At 36.6% G+C, this 26,745-nt stretch overlaps 1 protein-coding gene and 1 pseudogene across 4 annotated transcripts in view; one reads left to right on the forward strand and one right to left on the reverse strand.

Annotated features, from left to right (window-relative positions):
• Positions 1 to 22,693, forward strand: LOC306845406 (abl interactor 2-like; annotated as a pseudogene). The gene is made up of 12 exons (XR_013785987.1): positions 1 to 164; positions 4,110 to 4,277; positions 4,619 to 4,795; positions 5,791 to 5,808; positions 5,905 to 6,002; positions 9,126 to 9,272; positions 11,174 to 11,295; positions 11,905 to 12,145; positions 13,435 to 13,623; positions 18,074 to 18,160; positions 19,612 to 19,803; positions 21,023 to 22,693. The product of XR_013785987.1 is annotated as an abl interactor 2-like (transcript).
• Positions 21,879 to 26,745, reverse strand: part of LOC306845405 (integral membrane protein 2B-like) — a 10,447-nt gene continuing 5,580 nt past the window's right edge. The window contains exons 4-7 of one of the 3 annotated variants that reach the window (XM_079378183.1): positions 26,621 to 26,731; positions 26,290 to 26,440; positions 25,288 to 25,395; positions 21,879 to 22,766 (exon numbers count right to left, since the gene is read on the reverse strand). In XM_079378183.1, the coding sequence (XP_079234309.1) occupies positions 25,307 to 25,395; positions 26,290 to 26,440; positions 26,621 to 26,731 (351 nt within the window). In that variant the 3' untranslated portion in view covers positions 21,879 to 22,766; positions 25,288 to 25,306. Of the gene's footprint in view, positions 22,767 to 24,359; positions 25,204 to 25,287; positions 25,396 to 26,289; positions 26,441 to 26,620; positions 26,732 to 26,745 lie in introns of those variants that run through there. The other 2 variants (XM_079378182.1, XM_079378181.1) reach the window with 2 other exon arrangements.

Raw genomic sequence — 26,745 nt, forward strand, 5'->3', positions numbered from 1 at the left:
GTGTGATGGTGGTGTTTTCCTCCTGCATGCATCAGTAAGATGTGAAGATGGCGGAGCTGCAGATGCTGTTGGAAGAGGAGATTCCTGCCGGACGAGGAGCTCTGCTGGACAGCTACGCCAACCTAGAGAGAGTCGCCGAGTACTGCGAGAGCAACTACATACAGGTGACTTTACAAAACCAAAAAATAACCGAGACACGGTCAAATACATTATGAGAGAAATGAAACGAGAGAGAAATGATCCGACTGCTTGTGTTGTCGAGTGACAATGCAGTCGAGTCGGACTTAATTCAAGGCATGTTAATATTGCTTGTGATTCATACTAGTTTATATTGCACTAATTCAACACTTAACACACTTTATGGGGATTCTGTTACCTGTTTTCAATGGTTTTGTACATGGGGCCTCAAACGCTGAGCTAGTAGGCTAACGCGCTAGCCGAAGCGAAACCAATGTGTAAACCTCAATATTACCACATCAAAAGACTCTTTTTCATTTTTTTTTAATTTAGTATGAATTTATTAGTTTTATATGCACAATTAAAACAGAGTGATATGATTTAAAGTGGTGTATTGAGTAATAGCGCTTGTGAAGATCTTTTAATCAAAACAGCGCTGTTTTTGAAGTTAGCTCTGCTGCTAAATACTGGAGGCTTATGGACTGTTTTTATTTGATATAATTGCCTTTTAGTGTAGCTATCTATTAATGTTAGTGTTTCTACTAGTTTGATATTATAATGTTTTTTTGTGTTAGTTTATGGTCTAGAGAGAATACGTGCATAAGTGATAGTTTTAGTATTTTGGTAATATGGCGTTTAATCATTTGCGTTTTTGAAATTGCGAGATTTTACTATGGTTTAAATTATTAACTGTTGTATCTGCTTAGTTGTCTGCAAATACCGTTTGTTTGTTTGTTAGTTGTGTTGGTCTAATGGTAAAGCCGTGCTTGCTTACTATGATATTACACAAATACCAAAGCTACTATACAAGAACTGTGGTAAATGCAGTTTTTCCCCCTTCTAGCTTGAGTTTGATGATTCACTCTGGAATCGGTGAAGTGCTTCTGGAACGAAAAAATGAATGATTAAATTCATGTTATTTTCAGTATTCCTGGGGGATCCACAGAAGTGGGTGTGTAAGTATCTGCATTTTTGTTTAGTGTTTGTCATCCCTCAGAAATAGAGCATCAGAAATCAAACTCTTGACATTTATTGCTCCAAAAATACAGGGCATGTCACATGGACCCCGGCAGATCAGTGACTGGATGTCACTGGATATGAGTTTGTTCTCTGTGGATGCTGATTCCAGTACTTTTGAGTCGTGATGTGTTCCTGATAAATATTGCATACTTGACTAGCATTTGCTGGCCTGTTAATGCGCAAAACCATAGGGTTAGAGCTTAAGAGGGAGAGCTCACAGCTGTAAAGATGTTAAACAGGGTTTGCTTTGTGATTTGACTCAGGGGGGTCTCAGTTCATATTGTACCTGATTCAGGCCCTCAGGAATCATGCAGAGATCACAGAGATGCTCTGTGAATGCATTTTATGCTATCTGTAAATAAAGTCTGCTGGTTGTGAGCGTTCATGGTATTTTTCTCACTTCATAGCTTTGTCACAGAGCAGAAATACCATAAATAGCTTCATGTGTCCGAGCTTGGATTTCTTTCCATGGCAGCTTGTAGCTCGGGTTGATATGAGTCTTGCTTGTCTGTGGTCTGATTGTAGTTTAGCATGTAACCCAATATTTACCACTTCCTCACTTCATGCATATTGAATACAGATATGTTAGTGAATTCAGAGAGGTTTTCGTTCCTGTCATGATGTTTTTTGAATAAATAAGCCTGATTGTTTGTTTTGGGAAGGTCATATTAATAGCCTAATTGTTGCATTATTTTGTATGTGTCATGGTCATAGATAGAAAAGTTAATGACAAAAGAAGGTTTTTATCTCGAGCTGACAGTGCAATGACTGTTCCCCTATAGTTTATCACCTCATCATGACATTCAAACCCTCTACGATTGTCTTTCTTCAGTAGAACACCGAATGGCTAAATAATATCCATGTATTGAAAATTGAGTTGATAAAACTATCATGAAAGTAGAACTAGTACTTGTGAGCATTCCAAGTCTTTGAAAGCCGTATGGCAGTTTTGCACAAAGAAAAAAAAAAAAGTAAGTTCATCACAGATATGACATTAATATTGACTCCAAAGCACCCTTGGTTCTTGCGTGTTTTGCATTGTAATCTGTCACATTACATCTAAAATCATGACTGTAAATTTGATTTATTCATTAGTAGTGTGTAAGTGTGTCATTATTCATTATCGGTATATAAGCAACAGCCATTTTGAGGCCAGTGCTTACATAAAGTTGTAGCATGGCAGTTGAAGACTTGAAATATAGTGTACAAACCAAGTGGAATACATTTAAGATGCTTTTTTTGAAGCTTGGCACTGGCAGAATAAATCATCATCCACTGTTGTTAAATGGAAAAGAGCAGCTCAGACATCAGACGTCTCCTTTTATATTTCACTGAAGAAACAAAACAATATGCATTGGAGCAACATGAGGTTGAACTATGGGTGACCTAATAACTAATGGTCAGCTCAGGCACAGGAGTACGTTAACTCAGACAGCTGATGTTTTGGGGAATTACTGTTTTAGTTGGTTTTGATGTGAATTTCCATTTCTTTTGAATGCTATCAGGCGTGTTTCTCTCACACACTACCCTCCTCCCCCACTATCCTCACTCATCGTACCGTTCATCACTGGGCCTTCCCATATATTTGACAGCATCACCATGGATACACCGAAAGGGAATGAATGATGGTTGTAGGCAGCCAATGAGGCAGCCAGTGACTCAAGGCATTTTTTTCCATTCTAGTGCTTTGCTCTGATTGGTTGCCGTAGTGTCTGTTTTGCTCGTTCATATATGGGAATTAATCATGAAAGGGAGTATGGTTGTGCGATATTGACAAAAAAAGAGATCTACATTTTCTGGGATTTTTTTTTTTTTTTTAGATATGTATTTTAAGTGTATTTTTGTGTTGGTGCCTTGGCTGTTTTTCAGTGAATATTGTTTTTTGTGTGTGTGTGTGAAATAGTTCTTTAAACATGAAACTAAAACCAGAAGTAAGTGATGGCAAGTCACTGTCTTCAGCGAGTCATTGAGTCGTTTATTGAACAGATTTGTTCAAATGACTGATTCATTCATTCAGGAACAAAATAAAGTGAATGCATTTATAAATTATAAATTTATAAATGCATTCCATTCCAAAACACAGATTCGTTCGGAGACATGCAACAGTTCTTCTGTGGCTTAGTTTGAAACTGTTTTCATCGATGAAAGACAATATTGGCAATATTGTCTGAAATGTACATCACGTAATAAACAAATATTTCACACACACACACAAAAAAAAAAATTCATCATTTACTCACTCTCATGTCCTTCCAAACCTATATTAGTCTTTTTATTATGTTGAAGACAAAAGATGTTTTGAAGAATTGTTGTTGGCCCCCATTGACTTCCATAGTAAGGAAAGAAATACTAATGGGGTCAATGGGGGCCATCAACTGTTTGATTGCCAGCATTCTTAAGAATATCTTCATTTATGTTCAACATAAGAAAAAAACTCATATAGGTTTGGATCAGCATCACAGTGAGTAAATACTGACAAAATTAAAATGTTGGGGTGAACTATTCCTTTAACTTGTTTATTCTGCTGTTGGATATAATCAGTCACATTTGCAATGATGCTGATATTGAGGAAAACCGCATTCTTGCATGTGATATTGCTTAACTATATCATATGATATAAATAAAGACAGATGCTGGGTATTTTTTGCCTCTATCTTGAATTTTGGGGGGCATTCTAATAGGTTACATAACAAAATGCAAGCATGCATTCTCAAGACACTCAATAATGTGAGCTCACACAATGTTAAAACAATTATAGTATAGTAGATGATACATATCGCACTCCTAAAGGGGAGTGTAAATGAGGGAACAGAAATTAGGCCACGAGTCAATAACATGTTCTCTTTCACCTCTATTCATCCTTCTGTGCTGAGATTAACACTCTCATCTCCTCTCCTTCTCTCTCCATCTAGTCTCCAGATAAGCACAGAGCTCTAGAAGAAACCAAAAGCTACACCACTCAGTCTTTGGCCAGCGTAGCGTATCTGATCAACACTCTCGCCAATAATGTGCTCCAGATGCTGGATATACAGGCGTCTCAGCTACGCCGTATGGAGTCGTCCATCAACCACATCTCACAGGTGCTTTTTACTGTTATAACAAACATTTAATAGTGTGGATATTTTGTACATTGCAATTTTGCTTCTTCTTTCACTTAAATTTCTAAGGCAAGCATCACTTAATTTTTATTGTTCATAAAAGCACTCAAATCAATAGAGCACAGCGCTACTTTTATATTAATTAAATTATATTTTTTAGATTAATTAAACTCTCTTCTACAGATTGTTGCATGATTCATGTCCTACTTTTAGGCTCTTCTTGATTTTAACATGGTTTTGATTTCATACTCAAACCTGTATTTTGATATGTTTCTGTCTACATTTCTGCATACATCGAATCACATTTCATAATTCCTCCACAGACGGTGGACATCCATAAAGAGAAGGTGGCCAGGCGAGAAATTGGCATCCTCACTACGAATAAGAACACTTCCCGCACACACAAGATCATTGCACCAGCCAATCCTGAGAGGCCTGTACGCTACATCCGCAAGCCCATTGACTTCAGTCTGCTGGATGACGTAGGCCACGGCGTAAAGGTAGGGATGAAGCCAGTCTGTGTGTGTTTGTGTAGTTTACTTCCCAAAAGTACCAATTTACATTTGTAAGAGCACTGAATAGGGCGGAATTAGTAATTAGTATTTAAATAGTATCACTTAAGGTGTGATCATGTTAACATTTTGTGGACGAAAAAGGTCCATTGTCAATAGTGTAGTGATGTATGAAGTAGAGCTCACACAGAAGTCACTTTCAAACCATGCACTTTTGGGATGGTCAGCTAATTTGTGTGACCAACCAATCCTAAACCTGCGTGAGAAAGTTATGAAATTCCCAAATTTCTGTTGAAATGACTGTTTTGACCATGAAAATTCAGCAGAAAACAGTTGGTTTGACCACACCTTTAGAGGCTTGTGTATTTGTTATACTGATTTGCTGTAATATTTATTTTGGTGGGGTGAGGTATACTAAAATAGTTTGGTGTGCAGAAAAACTTCTAATAAATAACATGCAAAGTCCTGATATTATCTGCTTCAAATATCAGCAAGAGCTATAATTTTGTGTGTTACAAAAAAATATGTTTGTAAAATGCAAAATTAAGTAAATTCATATAAAATAAGTTAGTTTTTTTCCTTCTGATTTGGGAGCAGCCATGTTAAGATCACATGACCAGCTAAATGCTACTCACTTTATTTCAGTTATTGCACACTTTGCCACTTTAAATTAATCATGGCTGACTGTGAATACCTTTTGTGCTTTTTTAACAGAATTTAAAAGTCTGTTTTAACATTGCTGCTATATCAGTCTGCACAACATAAACAAAAAAATACTGTGCACCTTTTAATAATGGTAATATTGTATTACTATATTGAACACATTAATATGAAATACTATGCATTGCTAGTTAATATGAATGTATTTTGCTTTGAATCATATGGACACTTTGTGTGTGAGTGAGTTTCTCTTTACTCTTCACATTAACGGTTTGCATCTTTTCTCTCCTCACCTTTCTTATTGCCTTCATTTCTGAATGTAGTGGTTACTAAGGTTTAAGGTAAGGATTCAGTCGGGTTTTGTGTATGTAGTGCAATGTCAGTGTCTTTACATTTGTTCTGACTCAGAATAATGAGATTTCACCTTCACCCTTCAGGTCAATGCCCAGAATATGAAAGCGGGTACAACTCCACGCACAGCCGCCCCGACCCAGAAACCACCCAGCCCTCCCGTCCCAGGCAAAGGAACCCTGGGGTAAGTTAGTGCACATTTGCACAGGCTCTGGTTTATTAACTTTTGTCTTGATGACATTTATAAAATGAAAGTTATAATTTGTTAGGAAATGTCAGTAATATATTTTTTCGAGACCTAACCTTCATAGATGTGAACAGATGTAGTTTAATTGAAATATTCTGTCAGACTGCCATCTGGACTGGAGGTAAAACTCGCTGCGGTACATTCATATTAAATAAAAAAAGCTTATGTTTGTCAAACTGTTTTTCTGTACAGAAATATTTGGGAGGTCTTGATTTCTATTGAAAGAACAGAGGCAGTCCTTAAAAGGGGTCATATCATGGTGAATAAAACTTTCCTTGATCTTTCCTAGAGCTCATTGTACTAAGAAAACATTCTGTAACTTTCAGAACTCAAAACTTATGGCGCATTCCACAAAGATCACTTGTTGAAATGAACGCACTGTGTTGAATATGATTTCATTGACAATGGACATTAATGTTCCTAAACGCCTGTAAAACAAATACGAATGCTGTTCCGTTTTATTATATGTGCCACTCAGTATTTTTTTCCCTCATTAAAAAGTTTTACGCAAAAATAAATAACAAAATTAATAGTCTTATTGCCTAATAAAATATATATTTTTTAAAGTGCCCCTATTATGGATTTTTGAACACAGCTCTAAGTGAATGAAAACAGCCTGCAATGTTTTAAATCGGAAAGTGCTCCATGTATAAAGTTATTGTCTCTCAAAAGAAAGAGTCGACTCTGAATCATTGAAATGAGTCATTTTTAAAACGAATCCCCAGCCGTTCATGTTGATGTAAACATGAAATATTAGTATATTGCCCGCCCACAGCGTTGGTCTGAATGAAAATGCTAATTCATTCTTTGCCACTAGGTGCCTCTTTTGAAAATGTAAAAATAGCGGTTTCCCTGGTAACGCTGTACACAAAGCAACACTGCAACTCTGCTTTATCAGGCATTACAGGCATGATGAAATGAAAATAAGACCAATCACTGCAGATTAGCGTCATACAAAGGAGGGGTTTGGAAAAATGAATCTTTGATCGAATTGTTTGGGAGTCCTTGAGCAAGTAAGATAAAAATAAATGCATATTATAAGACAATGAAGGTGTTTTTTGACCTTGCATGCATATCAATCTGTTGTTTGGGAGTCCCAAAAGCAAAATATGAACCTTTCATCACCCATAATAGGGGCACTTTAATACAAAGAGCAGGTTGCCTAATTGGACCAGTCAAAGTGCTACTCACCGTATTTTAAAGGGAACATAACACACACAGTTTCACTCAATCTCTTGTTAATGTTGAGTACCTATAGAATAGTATTGCATCCATGCATATTTTCATAGTCTTTAGTTTTATCATATATATATATATATATATATATAAAAAAAAGTTACAGCTTTATGATCCTCTCTGAAAACAGTCAAGCCCCTGGAGGCATGCCGTGACGGAGTTAAAGAGTCACAAGCACTTGCGCCGATTGCCAACAAAACATAGAAAATTGATGCAGTTTTGCATTTCAGGCTTCAGAGCTCAGAACATTTCAGCCTGATCTGAATTGTTTTTGCATCATATTTTAGTGCAAAAACCTTAACTTGCATTATAAATGGACAACCAGGAGTGAAATAATACAATAAAAATGCATGAAATGACCCCTTTAAATTGTGAGATACTATTGTGCACGTGTTGATTTGGTGGTTGGAAATTCTCTCTGTTGCTTCTCTCCATCTCTTATCTAATCTCTTTTCCTGACAGCCACGCTCACACACATCTACGACTGTGTGTATTGTAGTTAACAGTTTTGGCTTGTTCTCTGTTCAGGGACTGACACACTTAAGCGTTCTGGATCTGTGTGTTTCAGTCTTTGTGCCTTTTTTTGCTACTGCAGGTCACTGTGGAGAACAAACTGTCATGTTGTGTTTGTGATGTGTTATTATTATTTTGTCATTGAGTTTTTACAGCTGATGTTTGTTATTGTTAAACCTCAACTGTGTTCTTCCCCCTCATACCCATGTCCACGGCCCCAACCCCTCACTGTCACCATGGCAACGCAACGGCCAACCACAAGCAGTTCAGACAAACTTCTGTAATACAACACAACAGGCTCTTTTAAATATCTACCCGACATATGACAGATTCCTGCTAGGCCAGGGTCGGTATGACAATATATACTATGCGACAGTAAGAATGCATCGCTGGTAGAGTGTTCCTGTACTGTGGAAATATACTACTAATAGTTACATTATTTACCCATGAGAGCAATGAAGAAACATACAGTAATGTAAAAATGCAGAGTGGGATGTGTCCCAAACAAGTTAAGACAGTAACTGTAGTACAGTTAACAGTTGTTTACATTTGCTAAACTTCATTACTATTATAGACTGAGCTACATCACACCATTATTATAAAATATCTTATTAATTTCTGCTATTTATATGTAATGTATAAAGCAATTTTATATAAACTTAATAGTAATAATGCATGTGTTTAACTAAACATTAGAGATTGTTATTAATAACAAATAACAATGTTAAATTAGATTTCATTTTTTCTTTGTGTGTAACGGTTTAGATAAAATGCTACACATTTCTCACTTGAGAATGAACAAACACTGTTATTTCCTGTTGAATGCACAGTGGTGTGACATCTCTTAACTGAAAAGTAGAAAAGTGTAAAAAGTATCGGTCAAACCAATTTTTGGTCTAGTATTTGTCATTTGTAAATTTACTAGATTATGTTAAGGCATTGTCAGGTGATTATTTATTATTTAAACTTTTTTTGTTGTTGAATTTAAAGTAAAAATGACTGTATTGTCATAAACTCATTGTCATAAAATATTGATATTATTTGTAGATCCATAAATAAAATTACTCATACTTTGATCTGTTTTGGTCATACCGCCCACTCTAATTGCTTCACAGATTTACAAATAACTATAAATAAGATATGACTTGTGAGGGTTTGTTTTGCGGTACTGTTGTGATGTTCTAAATGGCTTTTTACACAAGATGTGACACAAGATCTTCCAGTATATAATTATTGGGGTCTGTCATCAGTGATGTTTGACTCCACCCCTTAGTGGATATTAAAATATTTTAACCCCGCCCCCCTCGGCAGACGGCACTCCCCTTACCGGACGCTCGAGCCTGTGCGTCCACCCGTCATCCCTAACGACTATGTGCCGAGTCCAACACGAAACACCGCACCACCCCTGCAGAGCCCGGCTAGAACTGCATCCGTTAATCAGAGGACTCGCACGTACAGGTACTCACACACACACACACGGTTACTCCACACATACAGCATTATCCCCTGGACAGGCTTAAAATAATAAACTTTGAAAAGGAAAAAAAAGGTCCCTCACACTTTCTCACCCTCTTTTTCCGCATCCTCTTTTCCTTTCCCGTCTGTCCTTCCTGTCGCTGTTGTTCTGTTTTTAAGCTGTCTTTGTTTGGTGTCTGTCGCAGTGTGACTCTCGGCCAAAGTAACAGTCACTCACTAACTTTCTCTTTTCTTCTCCTTTGCTTTCTATCTCTCTTGCTTGGATCTTTTTTTGGTTCAGACAGCCATAGCCTACTTAAAGAAGAGGTCTTTCCTGCTCTTTCACTCACCGTCTTTTTCTATTTCAGTCTTTCTTACCTGTATCTCTTCAGCTCTTTGCTGTTTGCATTCTCAGCGCTCTGATTTTGAGTCTCAAGGGACAAACAGAGAGCACATAATCACATTCTTACAGAATGCTTCCTCTTCTCAGATTCTCACCCACAATTCCTCAGTTCATGACCATGCAAAATGTGTATGAAAAGATCTTTGTTGATTCTATACATGAAGAGTTCAGATGCAAAAGCCTCTAAGTGCCATCTGAAATTTTCTTCTAAATTGAGCATTTTTATCAGGCACCTATGTGTAGGTTCAGTAATTTCCCTTTAATGGCACTTTTCATTGCCATTAAAGAGAAATGGTCACAGGTTTTTTTTCAATGCCATTAAAGAGAAATAACTAAACAAAAACATAGGATCCTGAGAAAAATGCTAATTTTAGAAGAAAATTTCTCGGCACTTAGAGGCTTTTGCATCTGACCTCTTCACATTAATACACTACTGTTCAAAGACATTCAAAATGTTACAAAAGATTTTAGTTTCAACTTTTGAACTTTGTGTTTATCAAAGAACGCTGAAAAAAAGTATCACGGATTCCAATGCAATATAAAGCAGCAGATCAGTTTTTAACTGTTTTCGACCCTAAACTTTTGAAAAGTAGTGTAAATTTACTCCAATTAATCAGGAATTGGACTGAAATTGATCATCAAGTGGGAGTGATTGGGACATTTAGAAAACTCAGTAGTTTGACTTATGGTTAACCAAGCAAAATTGTTGAAATTAAATAGTCTTAAAAAGCTTTAAATACAGAATATGCATTATGTATTGACAAGGCTGTTAGATTTATAACTGACAAAGTACTTCTTATGCTTTATATTATCTGATAATCTGACAATGGCCAAATATTGTCACAATATTGACCAGGCTTTTAAATCAGTCTGCCATTATTATTAACTGATCTGAAAATGGTCCAATGTGAAGTTATTCTTCATGGCCATTTCATCATTCCACCACTAGTTAACCTGGAAATGACCAAGTATTGCCTTTATTACCTTTAGTCATCTCTTGGTAATCTGGATATGGCCAAATATCGGCCAGGCTGAATTTTTTCATCTGCAGTTGACATTTTATAATCTGAAAATAGCAAAATATTGATTCATTAAGTGGCCTGGTCAAAGAAATTTTGACAATGTGCTAAAATTATTATTTTTGGTTAAGGGACAAAATGAGTTGTGCAAGGCCGAATGTGAGGTTCTGCACACTCTGTTCTGAATTATTAATTCTTTAAACAAAATGTAATAACATGCTCTTCCTTTAAAATGACACGTCATTTCTGTTTTGACGCTCTATTGAAAAATGTAAACCAAACAGTTTTTTAGCTCTTATATTCAGTTTGGCTTCATTCAGTTTCTCTTCATTCGTTTTGAGGACAAAAATGAAGTCCCACACTACATTTTTTCCCCCCCTAGTTCCCTATCCTGTTTGAGTCGGCAATGCGTCAAGTTATGGAAGTAAAACCGGCAAATACAGATCGACCTTAACTTGCATGATGTGTTTTGTGTGTGTCAGTAGTGGCAGCAGCGGCGGCAGTCATCCCAGCAGTCGCAGTAGCAGCAGAGAGAACAGTGGGAGTGGAAGCGTGGGCGTGCCCATCGCCGTGCCAACCCCTGCCCCGCCCACCGCCTTTCCCGGTGAGATTCCTGTAATTACTTATTATGCTGCTTTCACGCCATGTCGTAATTACCGTAATTCTGAGATGACAACATGTGACATTTTTGTCAAAGCTTTCCATGTCCTCGCACTCTGAGTTAGCGCCTAAATGAACCGGCGGTGGTCAGGTGGTACAGCTGTCACTGGTCCAAGTCGTAGCTCTAAGAACATTCCGAGTTTACAAATTGTAATTACGGGTTCTGGAGCACGTGAGGGGTTTGGAGTTGATAGTGTTGCCATAGAAACACATAATTCAGCTATGAGTAGAATGTCACGTGTTGTCATCTAGGAAATTACGGTAATTATTACATGGCGTGAACACCGCTTTAGTAAATGAATCTGAGAACTGTCCAAGGTTCTGAAAGAAGCATTCTTGTTACTGTATAGAAGGCTATCTCTTGTCCCATTATTAGAGATGATAACTACTCTTTCTGTTCACTGCCTCTTTATTTCTTCTCTTTTTACTCGCTGCACCTATCCCTCCTCCCTGTGGCCCTGTTTCTCCTTTCAACCTTTCTTTCCTCTGTTCTGTCACTCTTGTTCTCTTCTCCCCTGGGCTTCCTGTCTCTGTATGGCGCGTGGGGCTTCAGGTACAGCACCTGCCCTTCCCAACCCTCCCAAACCCCCTCCGAGCGTTACTATCCCTGCCCCTCCTGTACCACCGCCACCTCCCACCCCAGAGCCAGTGCCACCCGCCCCTGCCCCTGCCCCGACCCCTGCTCTGCCAGCAGAGGGCCCTCCCGAAATACCGCCACCCCCCACAGCTGCCCCCCAACCTCCCCGTTAGCACCAACACCAACCCTGCCGCTGCAACTAGCACCCCCGCTCAAGGTGAGTCCCCTCACCCCTTCCTCAAGTCCATCTCCACACTCGTCCATCTTTGAGTCACAACCTGCATGTGATCATATGTGATTGACTCGACATTACCCAGGATTCATCCCTCCTCCACCTCACCCAGGCTTCACCTGCATGGGCTTGGTTTGTCTTGGCTCGCTGTGCATCCGTGCTCCAGTTCTTGGGTGGATTACATTCCCAGTGGCATTTATCTCCATCACATCATTTGGTCCATCTTTACTTTCTGTTTGTGCTTCTTAGGGGTCTTTCTTTTTATGATGAGATGTTTCATAACAAATTTAAGTGAGGAATTTATTATGGGCCAACATATTTACATGGACTGATTGGTTTGAGGGTCATGTTTTTCTCTATAGCTCTGTTCCAAATCTAGTGAGCTGCTTACCTAGATATCATTATTAAGACAGGGTTTATGTTGCCTTCTAGGACAGCAACCACGTTCAAGGCCCAGAAAGGTAGTATAAGGACATTGTTAAAATAGTCCGTGTGAGATCAGTGGTTCGACTTTAATTTTATGAAGCTACGAGAAGAACCTGGATGCATTGCGCCTTGGAGGGAGATGCACACTGTACATAAAAGTCTTTGTGAACATGTCTGAAGATTTTGACAGAGAGGATGACTTGCAATTTTTGCCCAACCTTACTTATTTGAATATACAAATATACTTAAGATAACTAAGAGAAATCAATGTTCTACATAATTGTTTTCTTTGTGCACAAAATGTATTCTCATAGCTTCATAAAATCATAGTTGAACCACTGATGTCACATGGACTAGTTTAACGATGTCCTTAATACCTTTCTGGGCCTTGAACATGTCAGTTGCTTTGCCGTCTATGGAGGGTCAGAAAGCTCTCGGATTTCATCAAAAATATCTTAATTTGTGATATATTTGGAGGTTTGGAACAACAGGAGGGTGAATAATTAATGACAGAATTTTCATCTTTTGGTGAACTATCCCTTTAACTGTGAGCATTAGTTGTGTCTCTTGTCTATTTATCATGAGTGCTACTTTTGCAGACCTGCTGTCTGTATGGTGTGACCCACATGAGTTAATTATGAGGTTTAATTTCAGTTAGGATGCTGCCTGGGAAGGTACTGTAGCAGACAGTGAGGTGGCTCACTAGGGTTTGGTCAGAGCTTGTGTCTTCAGATCATTTCATATATCATTGAATGTATTGTGGTCTGCATATTGTGTATCCTGTACTGTGATTCAGGGAAGAACCAACAGAATTAGTTTTATTAATTAATTTTCTCTTTGTCTCCCAGGCAATGGTCCTCACTTTTACAGTATGAACCGACCGATGACGCGGCATGCCACGCCCTCAGTGGGAGGTTCCCTGCCCTATCGCCGGCCGTCATCAGTTACTGGACAGCCCAACAACATGCCTCAGAACACAAATCCAAACATGATCCAAAACCAGCTCAATGGAGGGCCACACTACAACCAAAACCAAGGTAGACACAGTAGACATGTTCAAGTGTCCATATAATGGTAGAAAATAAATACAACAACTAGATAAAGAGCTTGTTTGTCATTTAAATCAGTCTAGTGTTGTCAAAAGTACTGACTTCGGTACCAGTCGGTACTGAAATTTAAAAAATGACCGTTTCCCACTAGCATTTGAGCACTGAAAAGCAGAATTTTAAATATCGCTGATTGGCCATTGTGTTCGGGTGCTCAACAGATGTGACTGTGATTGGCTACAATGACCATCGCTGAGCACTCTTCACCGAGCACTCACACAGAAGCACATTTTTTAAAAATTTAAACATTTTTAAAATTTCAGTACCGACTGGTACCCAAATCTGTATTTTTTGGCTAATTTTCAGTGAGCGGTATGGGTCAGTACAGTACGGTATGGTACGATTCGGGACTGAACACCCTGATTGCTTTTCCACCGCCAACAGTACCCTTACTTGAAAGGCGTGGTGTATGCCGGAAAGTAGCGATTTGCTAAATGTCAGTTTTAAAGGTGGGGTATGTTATTTTTCAAAAACGCTTTAGGCTGCATTTACACTGCAAGTCTTGATGACTAATTCTGATTTTGTGACTATATCCGATTTTTTGGACGATGTGCTTGCATTTCTTTTAAAAGTGACCTGTATCCGATGTTTGCATTTTACACTGCACTTGGTGAAACAAGCCAAAAATAGCAAATGACATCACAAACCAATTTGAATAGCACATTGAGTTTAATTTATTAACATGGAATTCATATGGAAACATTTTTAATGCAATAGTTACATCTAGCCTATACATCAGAATAATTATATAGCCTAGAACAAATTCTTCAGGACAGTGATGTACGCTGCTCCACTGAAAGCTTTCAAGTGGAATAATACTCGGGTGGTAAATATTGTTAAACATGGCACATCGTCTGTGTTTGTTTAGTAATTAAAACCAAATGCGTTCATCAGTGATTTATATATCAAAGGTATGTTTGTGTGCATTTTATTTTATTGTTTCAATGGAACGATCGGGACTGAAGCGCTCGTCTGTGCATGAGCCGTCGTCACTGACAACAGCAGCACATTTCAGCATCAGATCACCTCTTATTTAACACAAACGAACGAAATTAATACTCTGCTATTCAACTAGAGATGTTTCATTTGTTACAGGTATGTCTGTACCGCAAAATGTTTAAAAAAAAACAACTCACTTTTCAATAATGTAGGAGACGCATTTACAGGGGAAGATCCAATCTGACCGCTTACACGCCCGGCACAAATAGGGCTGTCACGGTTATGAAATTTGGCAGACGATTAATTGTCTAATTTTAGGGCTTTGGCGATTATGCCGATTATCACGATTAATTGTCAGTTTTTTTATGGCTTTCATTATATAATTGTAATTAATTTAAGGTTTCAGTAAATAATTATGATGTTATCTTTTAATCTTTCTTTACAGATCCAACACCAGCGCTATTTTTTTTCTACACCACTAAAAAATATCAATACTGTTTTTGAGGAACTAATAGTCACTCTTTTTTAAACCCTTTGTTAAACACAATCCACTAAATACTCACTTTCTCACTACAGAGAAAAACTACATTTGAATAAAAATATATAAGCTATGAAATTAAACTAGCTAACTGCATAATTTAGCAGCAAAAACTATATCTTGAAAAAAAATCTTTGGTACACATTATACAATTTTTATTCTGTTAACTATTTGTATTCTTACAAAATACATTCATGGAAATAAGATAGAAATCATGAGAAAAAGAAAGGCTTCTAATAGTCTTTCTGTGTGCAAAACTTTGATCATGTGAAACGCTTTAAACAAAGCTTTTATGCACATGCGGGGTGCAGATTGGTGCATTTGAAGCAACATGGAGTCGCAGCGCTTATGCACATCTAGTGTGCAGAATGATGTGCTTGAAGCAACATAAGTCGCTGCGCGCTGCACTACAAACTAGGGGTGTGCAAATTTTGGTATGGATCCGATACAGTAAATACAGGGCCAGTATCGCCGATACCGATACTTGTCATTTAAAAACAAAACATGCATTTAAATGACCAACAACAATTAAAAAAATTAACAATGCTAATGTTGATATGACTAATATTATATTCACCTTAAATGTACGTGGATATTATTTGCCTTTCTAAAAGGATTTTGCAGGTAGAGGAGCCCAGAACATGAAAGCAATGCACAGTTTCATGTTAAGTATTTTCCTCCCATAGAAAAGAGTTATAATTAACGTGGCTTAATTAAGAACGTAATATTAAAAGACAAAACTCAGTATACACCTTATTAATGTTGCAAACTAGATATACAAGTTAGCAGATGTGCCCAGAATACGAAAGCAACGCTCAAAGTTTTCACATTATGCATTTTCCTCCCATAGAAAACCATTATAAAGAAACGTTTAACGTAAGTGGCTTATTGAATGAAGACAGTGATATAGTAACAGAGCTATAGAGAAAAACATGACCCTCAAACCAATTAGTCCATGTAAATATACTTAATAGTTCTGAAAAAGAACTATTAAGCCATAACTCGTTTATTATTGAAAGGATTTTCGTATGTTATGTACTGTATTTTCTGTTTGTTTTATACATACTGAAATGGTTGTTATTATTGCAATACAAAAACTGATATGAAAAGGGCAAATTTGGTATAGTTTATAAAAATATATAGGCCTACTATGTATGTACAGGTAAGCAGATGAACCCAGAACATGAATGCAACACGCTGAAGTTAATTTTCTCTCATTGCAATATAAAAACATTTAATATGGTGCAATGGAGGAAGACCGTGATAAAGACCAAATAAATAAAGACTAAATTCAGTATACAGTTTGTTAATAAAATATAATGTCTGGCAACCAGCTGAGCCCAGAATATATGCAAACTTGCTAAATTACATGTTAAGCATTTTACTCCCATAGAAAACTGTTATAATGAAAACATTTAAAAAAATCAGAATTGGGTCACTTGAACCATGCAGTGTAAATGCGGCCTTAGAGTCAGGGCCGAGTACCAAAACAAACTTGTAGCCAATCAGCAGTAAGGGGCATGTATACTCATGATATGAAGGAGAAGAGCGTTCAGTGAACAGCCGAGCCGAGTTACAGAAAGATAGAGATGGCAGATTAAAAAAAAACAAAAGAGGATAACGTCTGCTGAACGATAAGGCGAGAAATAGGACCCGTGTAAATATTGGATCAGCTTTCCAGCACTGGAGAGAACTCAAGGAGCGATAGCCCTGCGTTCGGACGCCGAGGTTGATTTGTTTCTTCCCGATAGGTGAGTAACACCGTGTCTACACCAGACGTGCCGTGACGCAACAGCTAAAGTATGCCTACACTGGACACGATAAAGCAACCTTTGAAAATCATTTGAAATTTGTGTCAGTACGTCATAAATAGAACGCGGCAGCAGTTCTCTGTCAGATTTGTTGCGCCCGAGCTCGTGAAATGTATGTCAAATGTATGTACTTTTGTATGCTACAAAGTGAACGCTGTACTACGGTAAAGTTCAAAATAAATATTACTTAAACATAACTTTTGTGCTCAGCCAAAATTATATGACCAGAAACAAATAATAGATTCATGAGACCACGAATGCCTGTTAAATATACCCAAAACGAATTGTATCTCATGTTTAATCACTACAGAGACATCAGAGCTAGCGGCAAATGTCGGAAGGGCTAGCCGAGCTAAGGCTTCTATATGTGGATACATGAGCACTGAGCGCCCGGTCATCGCCTGGAGCTCCGAAATCGGCATAGCAAATTTTCCAAATAGCCTGAAATCTTTCCTGAAAAACTCTTAAAACTACATTTCATGACACGATAACAGTAATATTTAGAAAATTACGTGGGTTTTTGGGCAATGACGTTTCACAAGTCCACAAGAACAGAAAAGAAGGCATATTGAGAAACGGCTATTGTCTGTGTGAAAAATATAAAATGATAAAATACACTGTTATATTTTTTGTGTGTTTGTGCACTCTGATGTAAATAAGCCCAACACTCATGGACAACGGAGTAGAATGAGTGAAGGAGAAGTTTTATCCCCTTGTACCACTCAAAAGTGACGATTCTAGTCAACCAATCAATGTTCTGCAGTGAGTTTAGCTCCACCCTTTTGGTACCCTTTGTAAAAAAAAAAAAGTGGTTTGCTATTTTGGTACATTCACAACTTCTGACAATGGAAACAGACGTAATTGCATACCGTACTGTACTGCTCGGTGGAAACAAGCCATTTGATAACACTTAAGTGGGTTCAGTCTTATTGGCTTGATCTGATAGCTCTCTCTTTTTTAACTTGCCATCTCCTTCTGTTTTCTTTGCAACTTCCTCTGTTTTCATTCCTTTTGTTTGACCCACACTCAATTTATTTTTGTTTCCTCACTTCCCTTTCTTATTTCCTCTCTGAACTGTTGTTGGGGTGGGTAGCCCCTATGGCCCCTCCACCCCCCTCTATTCTCCAGATCACCCCCCAGCTACCGCTCATGGGCTTTGTGGCTCGGGTTCAGGAAACCAGTAAGTTATTGGTTTGGGAAAATAATCTTGAATGTATGGAAGACCATTTCTGCTGCGGAATAAAAAGCTAAATAAAGGATTTTTAATTATTAGATTTTTTTCTCACAATTCTGAGTTTGTCTTAAAATTTGGGCCTTTTTTCCTTAATTCAACAAGTTTAGAGCTTGTTTCAGCCATGGGATAAAGGTAATTGTGAATTTGTATCTCACAATTTACAAAACCTTTTCTATTGCCATTCTAAATATAAAAAAAATTCAAATGGTGATATAAATTCACCACTGCAAGAAAATTATGAATTGTCATATGAAAAGTCACAATTACCTTATTACCTTTATTCATTTCATGGTTGAAAAAAATTGTCAAATGTAAACTCATAAAACTCATAAGTGAAACAAGTTATAATTGAGATGTAAATGTGGTATTACAAGAAAAAAACGCTGAATTGTAAAAGTCAAAGTTCTTTTTCATGACAGAAACGGGCATCCATGCAAATGTGTCTGTGGTAGATTAATGAATGTGTTTAGTGTTTAACAGGTTTTGCATGCTATTTAAACATGCATGTTTGTGTATATATATTAAAATGTCTCATTGTATTTCACAGACTTGTTGCATGTTATTTCACATCTGATTTGATCCATCAATAACCTACTAAAACATAGTGTTAAGGCATGCAGGGAGTTTCTAACAGTGTGTCCTAACCAGATGCAGTGAGAAAAGTCATTTGTTAATCCACTCCAGATGCAACCAAATCAATCACAAAACACAGCCAATCAGACGAGCGTGTGGGCAGGCTTGTACTCGCAATGAAATGAGAACATGATCAAATTTATAAAAATAAAAATCCATTTTAACTTTATTCACTATACATACTCAGTGACTTTGTCTTGGAATATACTTACTTGTTCACACAGGTTACAGTCAGAACGTTCTTGTTTCCCAAGAGTTGAACTCAACCATAATGATCGCAACAATGGATAATTAAGTCACACGCATTTATATTAAAAATCAAATTAAAGCCTTTTAAGATTATATAGTTTGTATGTTCTTGTTCCCAGCCGTGGTGTTGCAGAAATAGAATCCCCTGTCGCGGCTGGTTAGGACAACAACTCTGATTAATATGGAAAATATACCTTTTTGTGAGGTGTGGGGTCACGTCGCATCTGGTTAGGCCACATTCATAATATAATTGTTCAGAAAATGTGACGAGCCATTGTTTTGTTTAGCTGTTGCTGTTTAACAACCTACGTTCTGTATATTAACCACTTGTTCATTTTTAAATCAGACATGACTCAAAGTAATGACTTAAGGTTCAGTTACTTTTTGAGTAATTCTATAGAACTTGCACATAAGAGTCAGACTAATCCTCCTTAACTTCCCCATCCAGCATGAGTCATTTGTCTCGCATCAGCAATAGAAATCTATATCTGAGATTGTTTTTTTCATCCCTTTAGTCTCAGACGCTCCTCCACCACCGCCTCCTGCAGAAGAGGTGGAGTTTGAGGAAGCAACCCCGCCCCCGCCTCCTCCAGAGGACTATGAGGATGAGGAGGGTGATGATGAGGAAGAGTCAGCGGTGGTGGAGTACAGTGACCCCTACGCTGAAGAAGACCCGCCATGGGCCCCACGCAGTTACCTGGAGAAAGGTAAGTTTCTGTTTTTAGCATTTATTTCTAGCTGTTTCTCCCAGGGCACAGAAAACCCTTGTTTGGGCATCTAGGAAAACAGCTATTTTTATTGTAGGTAATAAGGCATGTAAGCATAGCGCCTACTGATTTGAATGGAGAAAGATCCATATCTCCAACATGATTGCATTTCAATAATGTATATCAAATCAGCAATGATTAAACATAATTACTGATTAATAATAGCAATGTTATCATAAATGTGACCCTGGACCACAAAACCAATTTTTCAAAATTGAGATTTATACATCATCTGAATAAATAAGCTTTCCATTGATGTATGGTTTGTTAGGATAGGACAATATTTGGTCGAGATGCAACTATTTGAAAATCTGGGATCTGAGGGTGCAAAAAAATCTAAATCTTGAGAAAATCGCCTTTAAAGTTGTTCAAATGAAGTTCTTAGCGATGCATATTACTAATCAAAAATGAAGTTTTGATATATTTACGGTAAGAAATTTACAAAATATCTTCATGGAACATGATCTTAATGTCCTAATTATTTTTGGCATAAAAGAAAAATTCATAATTTTGACCCATACAATGTATTTTTGGCTATTGCTACAAATATACCCCAGCGACTTAAGACTGGTTTTGTGCTCCAGGGTCACAAATGTTACTTATTCAGCTCAAATAACAAAAACTATTTATAATCCTGCAGATTTTTTACAGTTCATACATTTTACTGAAAATCTGTATAAGCCCATTTTTGCTGCATAAGGAAAAGAAAATCAAGCTTTGAATGAAAGTTGAAATTAAGTCAAAATTTGTGCGATTGTAAAATAAAAACTTAATGACAAGTTTAAATTTGTTACAAAGATTTGTTATAATAATAACTTTTTATCTGATGACTTTGATCTGATGATTAAAAAGTCAAAATTATGACAAAAAGTAATATCCTAATAGTAGTATCTCATAATTTTGACTTTTTGTGTCATAATTATTGGAATTAGTTTTTTAAATTAGTTGAAATGGGCTTCTGTAAAAATGTATAGGGTTTTCAATTTTAATTTAATTTCTAGAGTATTGAAAATCTGGCCAATGCTGATAATTATTTTTGAATTACAAATTCACTTTGAAGCTAAATGAAAAAAATCCCTGCTGTGCTGTAACACTTAATTACAGTAAATACATGAGCAGACATTGTGTTTTCTTCTTTTTATCACACTATTCCCATCAGTGGTGGCTATTTACGACTACACACGCGACAAAGAGGACGAGCTGTCCTTCCAGGAGGGGGCGATCATTTACGTCATCAAGAAGAACGACGACGGCTGGTTCGAGGGTGTGATGAGCGGCACCACGGGCCTCTTCCCCGGGAACTACGTGGAGTCCATCATGCATTACGCTGACTGAGCCAGCGGGTGGTGCCACTGCTCCTCTGTCCATCATCTTCCTCATTCTTTTGAGTGTGCACGCACACACACACACACAAACACACACACATGAATTCAGCTACACTACGTCATGCACAAGCTTGTTGCAGACAAACAGACTGAGAACTTGCGGTGAAGAAACTGCAGTGGCGACGATTTTAACGGGGATAAAACTGTTCAAATGTGTAAGATAACTACATTAGGAACATTTATTCATCTCTTAATTTCAGTCTCTTAGAAACATGTATCAGAAAATTGTTGGTTTGCTTGACTTGTGTTGATAGTGATCGCTCTGCTTTCGCTCTTATCCGTCTCTGCTCCGGAGGAATGGGCCTGACTAGCAGAAGGACAGTTGTATGGCATGTTCCTTTTACATCACCTCTTAACCGTGTGCTGTCCACTGACCAGCAACTGACAGAAAAAGCTTTTGCCAAGAATGACAGAACAGGGATTTTATGCATATTATGGTGCCAGGTAATAGAGAGATGCAAGGATTCAGGTGGGCTTCTTTCCTTTAGTTTTTCATTGCGTTCAGAGTTGAGTTGCTTTTAAACCGTTACATTTTGAGTGCAGTTCAGTTTGATATGCTCAGCAGGAGGATATACCAAAGGATTTCAGTGGCGTTTGGGATCAATTACAACAATTTTCACCATTCCTTTACATTCATTTCTTTCCAACAAGATTTTATTGCTTGAAATATTTGCAAGTATGTGTATTCTTTGTATGTATGATAAAAAGTAAAAAAAAAACACTTAAATTGTTCAGGAAGTTTGTGCCATAAAGAAATGTTCGTAGGCGGTCATATTTTCGGATGTGAGAGGTTGTTTCTTGAATCTCAGCACCAGATGTGGTGTTCTTCAGGAAGAACATGTGTATTGTGATCTTTAACCTCCGATTCATCCCTTTGACCAACTGTGGACTTAAAGATTCAAGACTATTCTATATGTACGCTATATATTGATTTATATTCTAGAAATACTATTGTGTTGGTGTATGAGTGGTGTAGAGACGAGAACCCCATTTATCTGCAATAACAAAGGCACAGTTAGAAAGCCCTCAGTCGACGAGCTACAGAGATTTTTCAAGCACAAGAGATGCACGTGATCTTAGGGAGACCTTATAAAATGTGAAGAACTGATTTTTAGATGAAGAGATACTAAAAAAACAGAAACCAGCCCAAGTTTTAAAACCTCCTCATACCCACATGCAGATAATGTGGAACAAACTGTACTAATGCACAGAGACTTTTTCTATCGAGTACTTTGATGTCTATATGTAAGTGTGTGTGAGTGCGTATGTGAGCGTGAAGCCGATCGATTTCATTGTTTCTGGATCATTGGTGACTGACTTGCTTGTCTGTGTGCAAATCTTTATTTTCAATGAACAGTCTGTGGCGAGGGTGTGTGAATTGAGTCTTGCATGTTGATCATTTCTGTGATTTTCCTGCTGATGGAGAATAAACTGGATATATCTGGTCTGCTTGCTCTTGCTTCCTCCGAGTTCAAGGGTCGTGGATGGTTTTCTGCTGGAGCGGGTAAGAACCAGACGCTGTTGTGAAGAGGAATTGATTTTCTGGTTAGATTTATTCTAATAAATCCAGAGCACTGCTGAGGTCCTCTTAGGTAAAGAGAAATTTAACAGTTTTACTCTAACAGCTAATATGTTTTAGGGTTTTATATTAAGTGAAATTAGAAGTGGTTATATTTAAAAAAATAAAATGAAAAAAAGTCTTTATTAAACCTAATGGAGAATTTTTTTTTATTACTAATGCACAATGCCATTCCAGGGTCTTTTCTGCACCTTATTCACATTTCCATAAATCAGTCAGTTTAATGTTTAATATTCAGAATATGAAATATATTGAACCACTTTTATTGAAGAAAATTATGTAGGAAACAAATCACTTGCCATCACAGCATCTTGTGTGTACATGTACATACATATTTATATATACACACATATATATATATATATGCAATCAGTTGTTGAAGCCACAGTATTAAGGTGTGCTGACCCAAAAATCTTTTAAAAACCTGGGCCAAGTTTAAACCAGTAACCAGGCATCAGTCTGACTTTGACGTATATATTGCCATTATTATGTTTTATTGCTGGTCTTCAATGATAATGTCAAGTTACTTTAATGTATTTGCACCAAAAAATAAGGATTTATGCTGATATCGTCCAAAACCGCACTTTGCCAGGGGTGTTTCCAAACTTTTGGAGGGCAGTGTGTATGTGTGTGTGTGTGTGTGTATATATATATATATATATATATATATATATATATATATATATATATATAATAGTGCTGTCAAATGATTAATCACATCCAAAATAAGTTTTAGTTTTTTGAGTGTGTACTGTGTATATTTATGCATATATAAAAATACAAACACATGCATGTGTATATATTTAAGAAAAATGTTTATATATTAAATATTTTCAAAATACATGTTTTTATATGTACATAAATATACACAGTACACACTCAAAAAACTAAAACTTATTTTGGATGTGATTAATCATTTGACAGCACTATTATATATATATATATACACAATTTTTTTTTTTTGAAAATAAAACAAAAAAATAAAATGCAAATAAACTTTTAAATTTTTTCATGAAGTCTGTTGCTCACAAAGGCTGCATTTATGCACTCAAAAATACAGTAGTAATAGTGGCATTATAATTATTAAATGTTTTCTATTGCAATATTTAAAAAATGTAATTTATTCCTGTGATGCAAAGCTGAATTTTCAGCATTACTCCAGTTTTCAGTGTCGCATGATCATTCACAAATCATTTTAATATGCTGATTTCTGCTCAAGAAACATTTATCCATATTGAAGACAGTTCATTTCTCATTTTAATTTATTTAACTTAATATACTAAAACTGAAATAAAAAAACAACTACATAAACATTAAAAAAAGAGAAAAGGAATAAAACAGTCACAAATGAACTTGTTACAACTTAAAATTTATATATATTATAAATATAATATTATTATTATACATATTTAAACGAATTTTATTAAACTAAATATAAACTAATAAAATACTATTATAGTTTTTATTAATATCTCAGTGATACTAAAAAAGATTTTCTTCCTAAGAAAAAGCAGAAATAAAGACGAGCAAACTTGACTGGTCAAATTTTTATTAGTATTAACATGTTTAACATTAAAACCTTTTGGGTTATGTGCAAAGTATAAATCATTCCAACTCATATTGAACTGGTAGACATTTTAGTAAATTTAAACAATCTTTACAGAATTCATCCATCAATCTACACCCAATACCTCGGCAGCCCCTAAGTGACATAACAGTTAAACATTTTATTACTCTGCACTTAGACTTCTGATTGAACTCTTTTGGATTTTTTTTTTTTTTAAGATTTACAAAATGTTTTGCATCCTCTAGATTTGATCCTAGATTTGAATTCTGTACTATAGGATGTTTTAGCAGTGTATTAACTTACAGCAGAGCACATTCTGTCATTTAAAATAAAAACCTAAAGTGTAACTAGTACAAAAATCAATTCTGTGTATTTCTTACATGTAATAATTGGCCGTATATCACAAATCTCTAGTCAAATATATTTCCAGTATAGAATCTGGTATCTGTGACGGTTCACAGTTTTAAACAAACACTAAACATTTAGTGCATCTTTTATAGATTTCATTGTACATTTATCCTCTGCGAGTCCTTCCCTCTCCCACGGTCAACTTGGTACTAGTTATTTTCATACGTTACATCCCACGCACCCTGTTGTTTGAGATTGAGCTCCCTGCTTAACAGAAACCCAGACACAGAAAAATGTTTACAAAGAGAGAGAAACTGGTCCAAATGTTTTCCTACACACAAATGTTTCTACGCATTATATTGCTCTTGGCGTTCCGTCTCATTCTCTCTCTGCAATATTGATTGTTGCTATACAGAGAAACAAATCTGAGAGCAGCACACACTCCCACGCACACACACAGACTAACAGGGGAAACAGGAAGAGGTTTAATGGAAGGAGAGGAAGGGTCAGAGCGGAATTTGTCAAAAGTGGTTTTATCTTGTTACCCAGCTGTCTTCACCCCCCCTACGGCTCACAGATAAGAGTCTCCACCACAAACTTGTTCTCAAAGTGAAGAATCTTGTGGCAGTTGAGAGCCTCTCGCTTCTGGATACCTGTGAAAAAGAGAAAAATGGTGTGGTGAATGTATGTGGCCCAATTATGTGTCAGAGCTCAATACGACACATTATGGCAACATGTACTCTAATATATCTATATACACCAATATACATATAGTAAAAAAGTAATACTCTCAGATATTACAATTTAAAATGTTTTCAGTTTTAATGTAATTTATTCCTGTGATGACAAAGCTACATTTTTCAATTTTCAGAAATCATTCTAATATGCTGATTTGCTGCTTTCTGCTAAGTAAACAGTTGTGCTGCTTAATATTTATGCAGAAACCATATATCATGATACTCGTTTCTGCTAGTGGAAGAGGCAACATTTCTCATTTTAATTGTTTACCTTGATGTACTAAAACTGAAATAAAAATTAAACAATATAGATATTTAAAAAAGGAATAGAAAATGACAAAAAATTACTAAAACTTAAATCATAAAAAATGTATCTTATTGATGCTGAAAAGAGTCACGATGCTTAATATTTTTGTTGAACTTGTGATACTTTTTATTTCAGGATTCTTTAAAAATTATTCAAATCTGTAAATGGCAAAATAAATTGGAAATCTATGAACTGTGATGTATGAAAATGTACATTTATTTACCTTATTTTATTTATATTCTATTATTTTGTTTCAGTGGTTTTGATGGTTTGGAGTGTCTTTTTGTTTTGCTGTTCAAACCAAAGCCATTAAATAAATTATATATATATATATATATATATAAAAAAGAAAAAATCTGAAATTTTGTAACATTGCAAAATATAATATTTAAAAAACACCCTAGTAAAGACTCATAAATGGGACAAAAAGTCTTAACTGGCAAATACTGTCTGTAGAGGTTAGTGTGTAATTAACCTAAGAACAATGGGATGCATGCGTTTACCAAAAACGGCCTCTCTGCGCTCCAGTTTGTAAGTGTCTCTCCCTCTGCAGAGACCATAGATGAAGTAACCCAGCTGATCCACATGCTCCAACTTTCCGGTCACTATCATCTGTTCACGCACCAGGTAGGACTGCGGCAGGTATGTTCCAGCCTGCAAACACAACCAAAAATCACAGACTAGAACTGTGTTGCAAAGCCTTGCCAGTTCACAACCTGGACTTCATTTATGGTCACTGTTCAAATGTCTAAGTAGGCAGTTCAGGAGGCTTTGAGACAGACTAAAGGATTTTGAAGAAGCTCAAATATAAGACAACAGTGTTGCTGCAGTTACCTTGATGTTGACAAGAAGCTCCAGGAAGTCTTTGGGTGGCATCACGACAGAAGTGTTGAGAGGAATGATGTAGCATTTGTTCAGACGCAGATCCAGATAGGCTGTCAGTCTCTAAAAGCAGAGAA

This window comes from Barbus barbus (assembly GCF_936440315.1).
Source record: "Barbus barbus genome assembly, chromosome: 25".
In the NCBI taxonomy this organism is placed as follows: domain Eukaryota; kingdom Metazoa; phylum Chordata; class Actinopteri; order Cypriniformes; family Cyprinidae; genus Barbus; species Barbus barbus.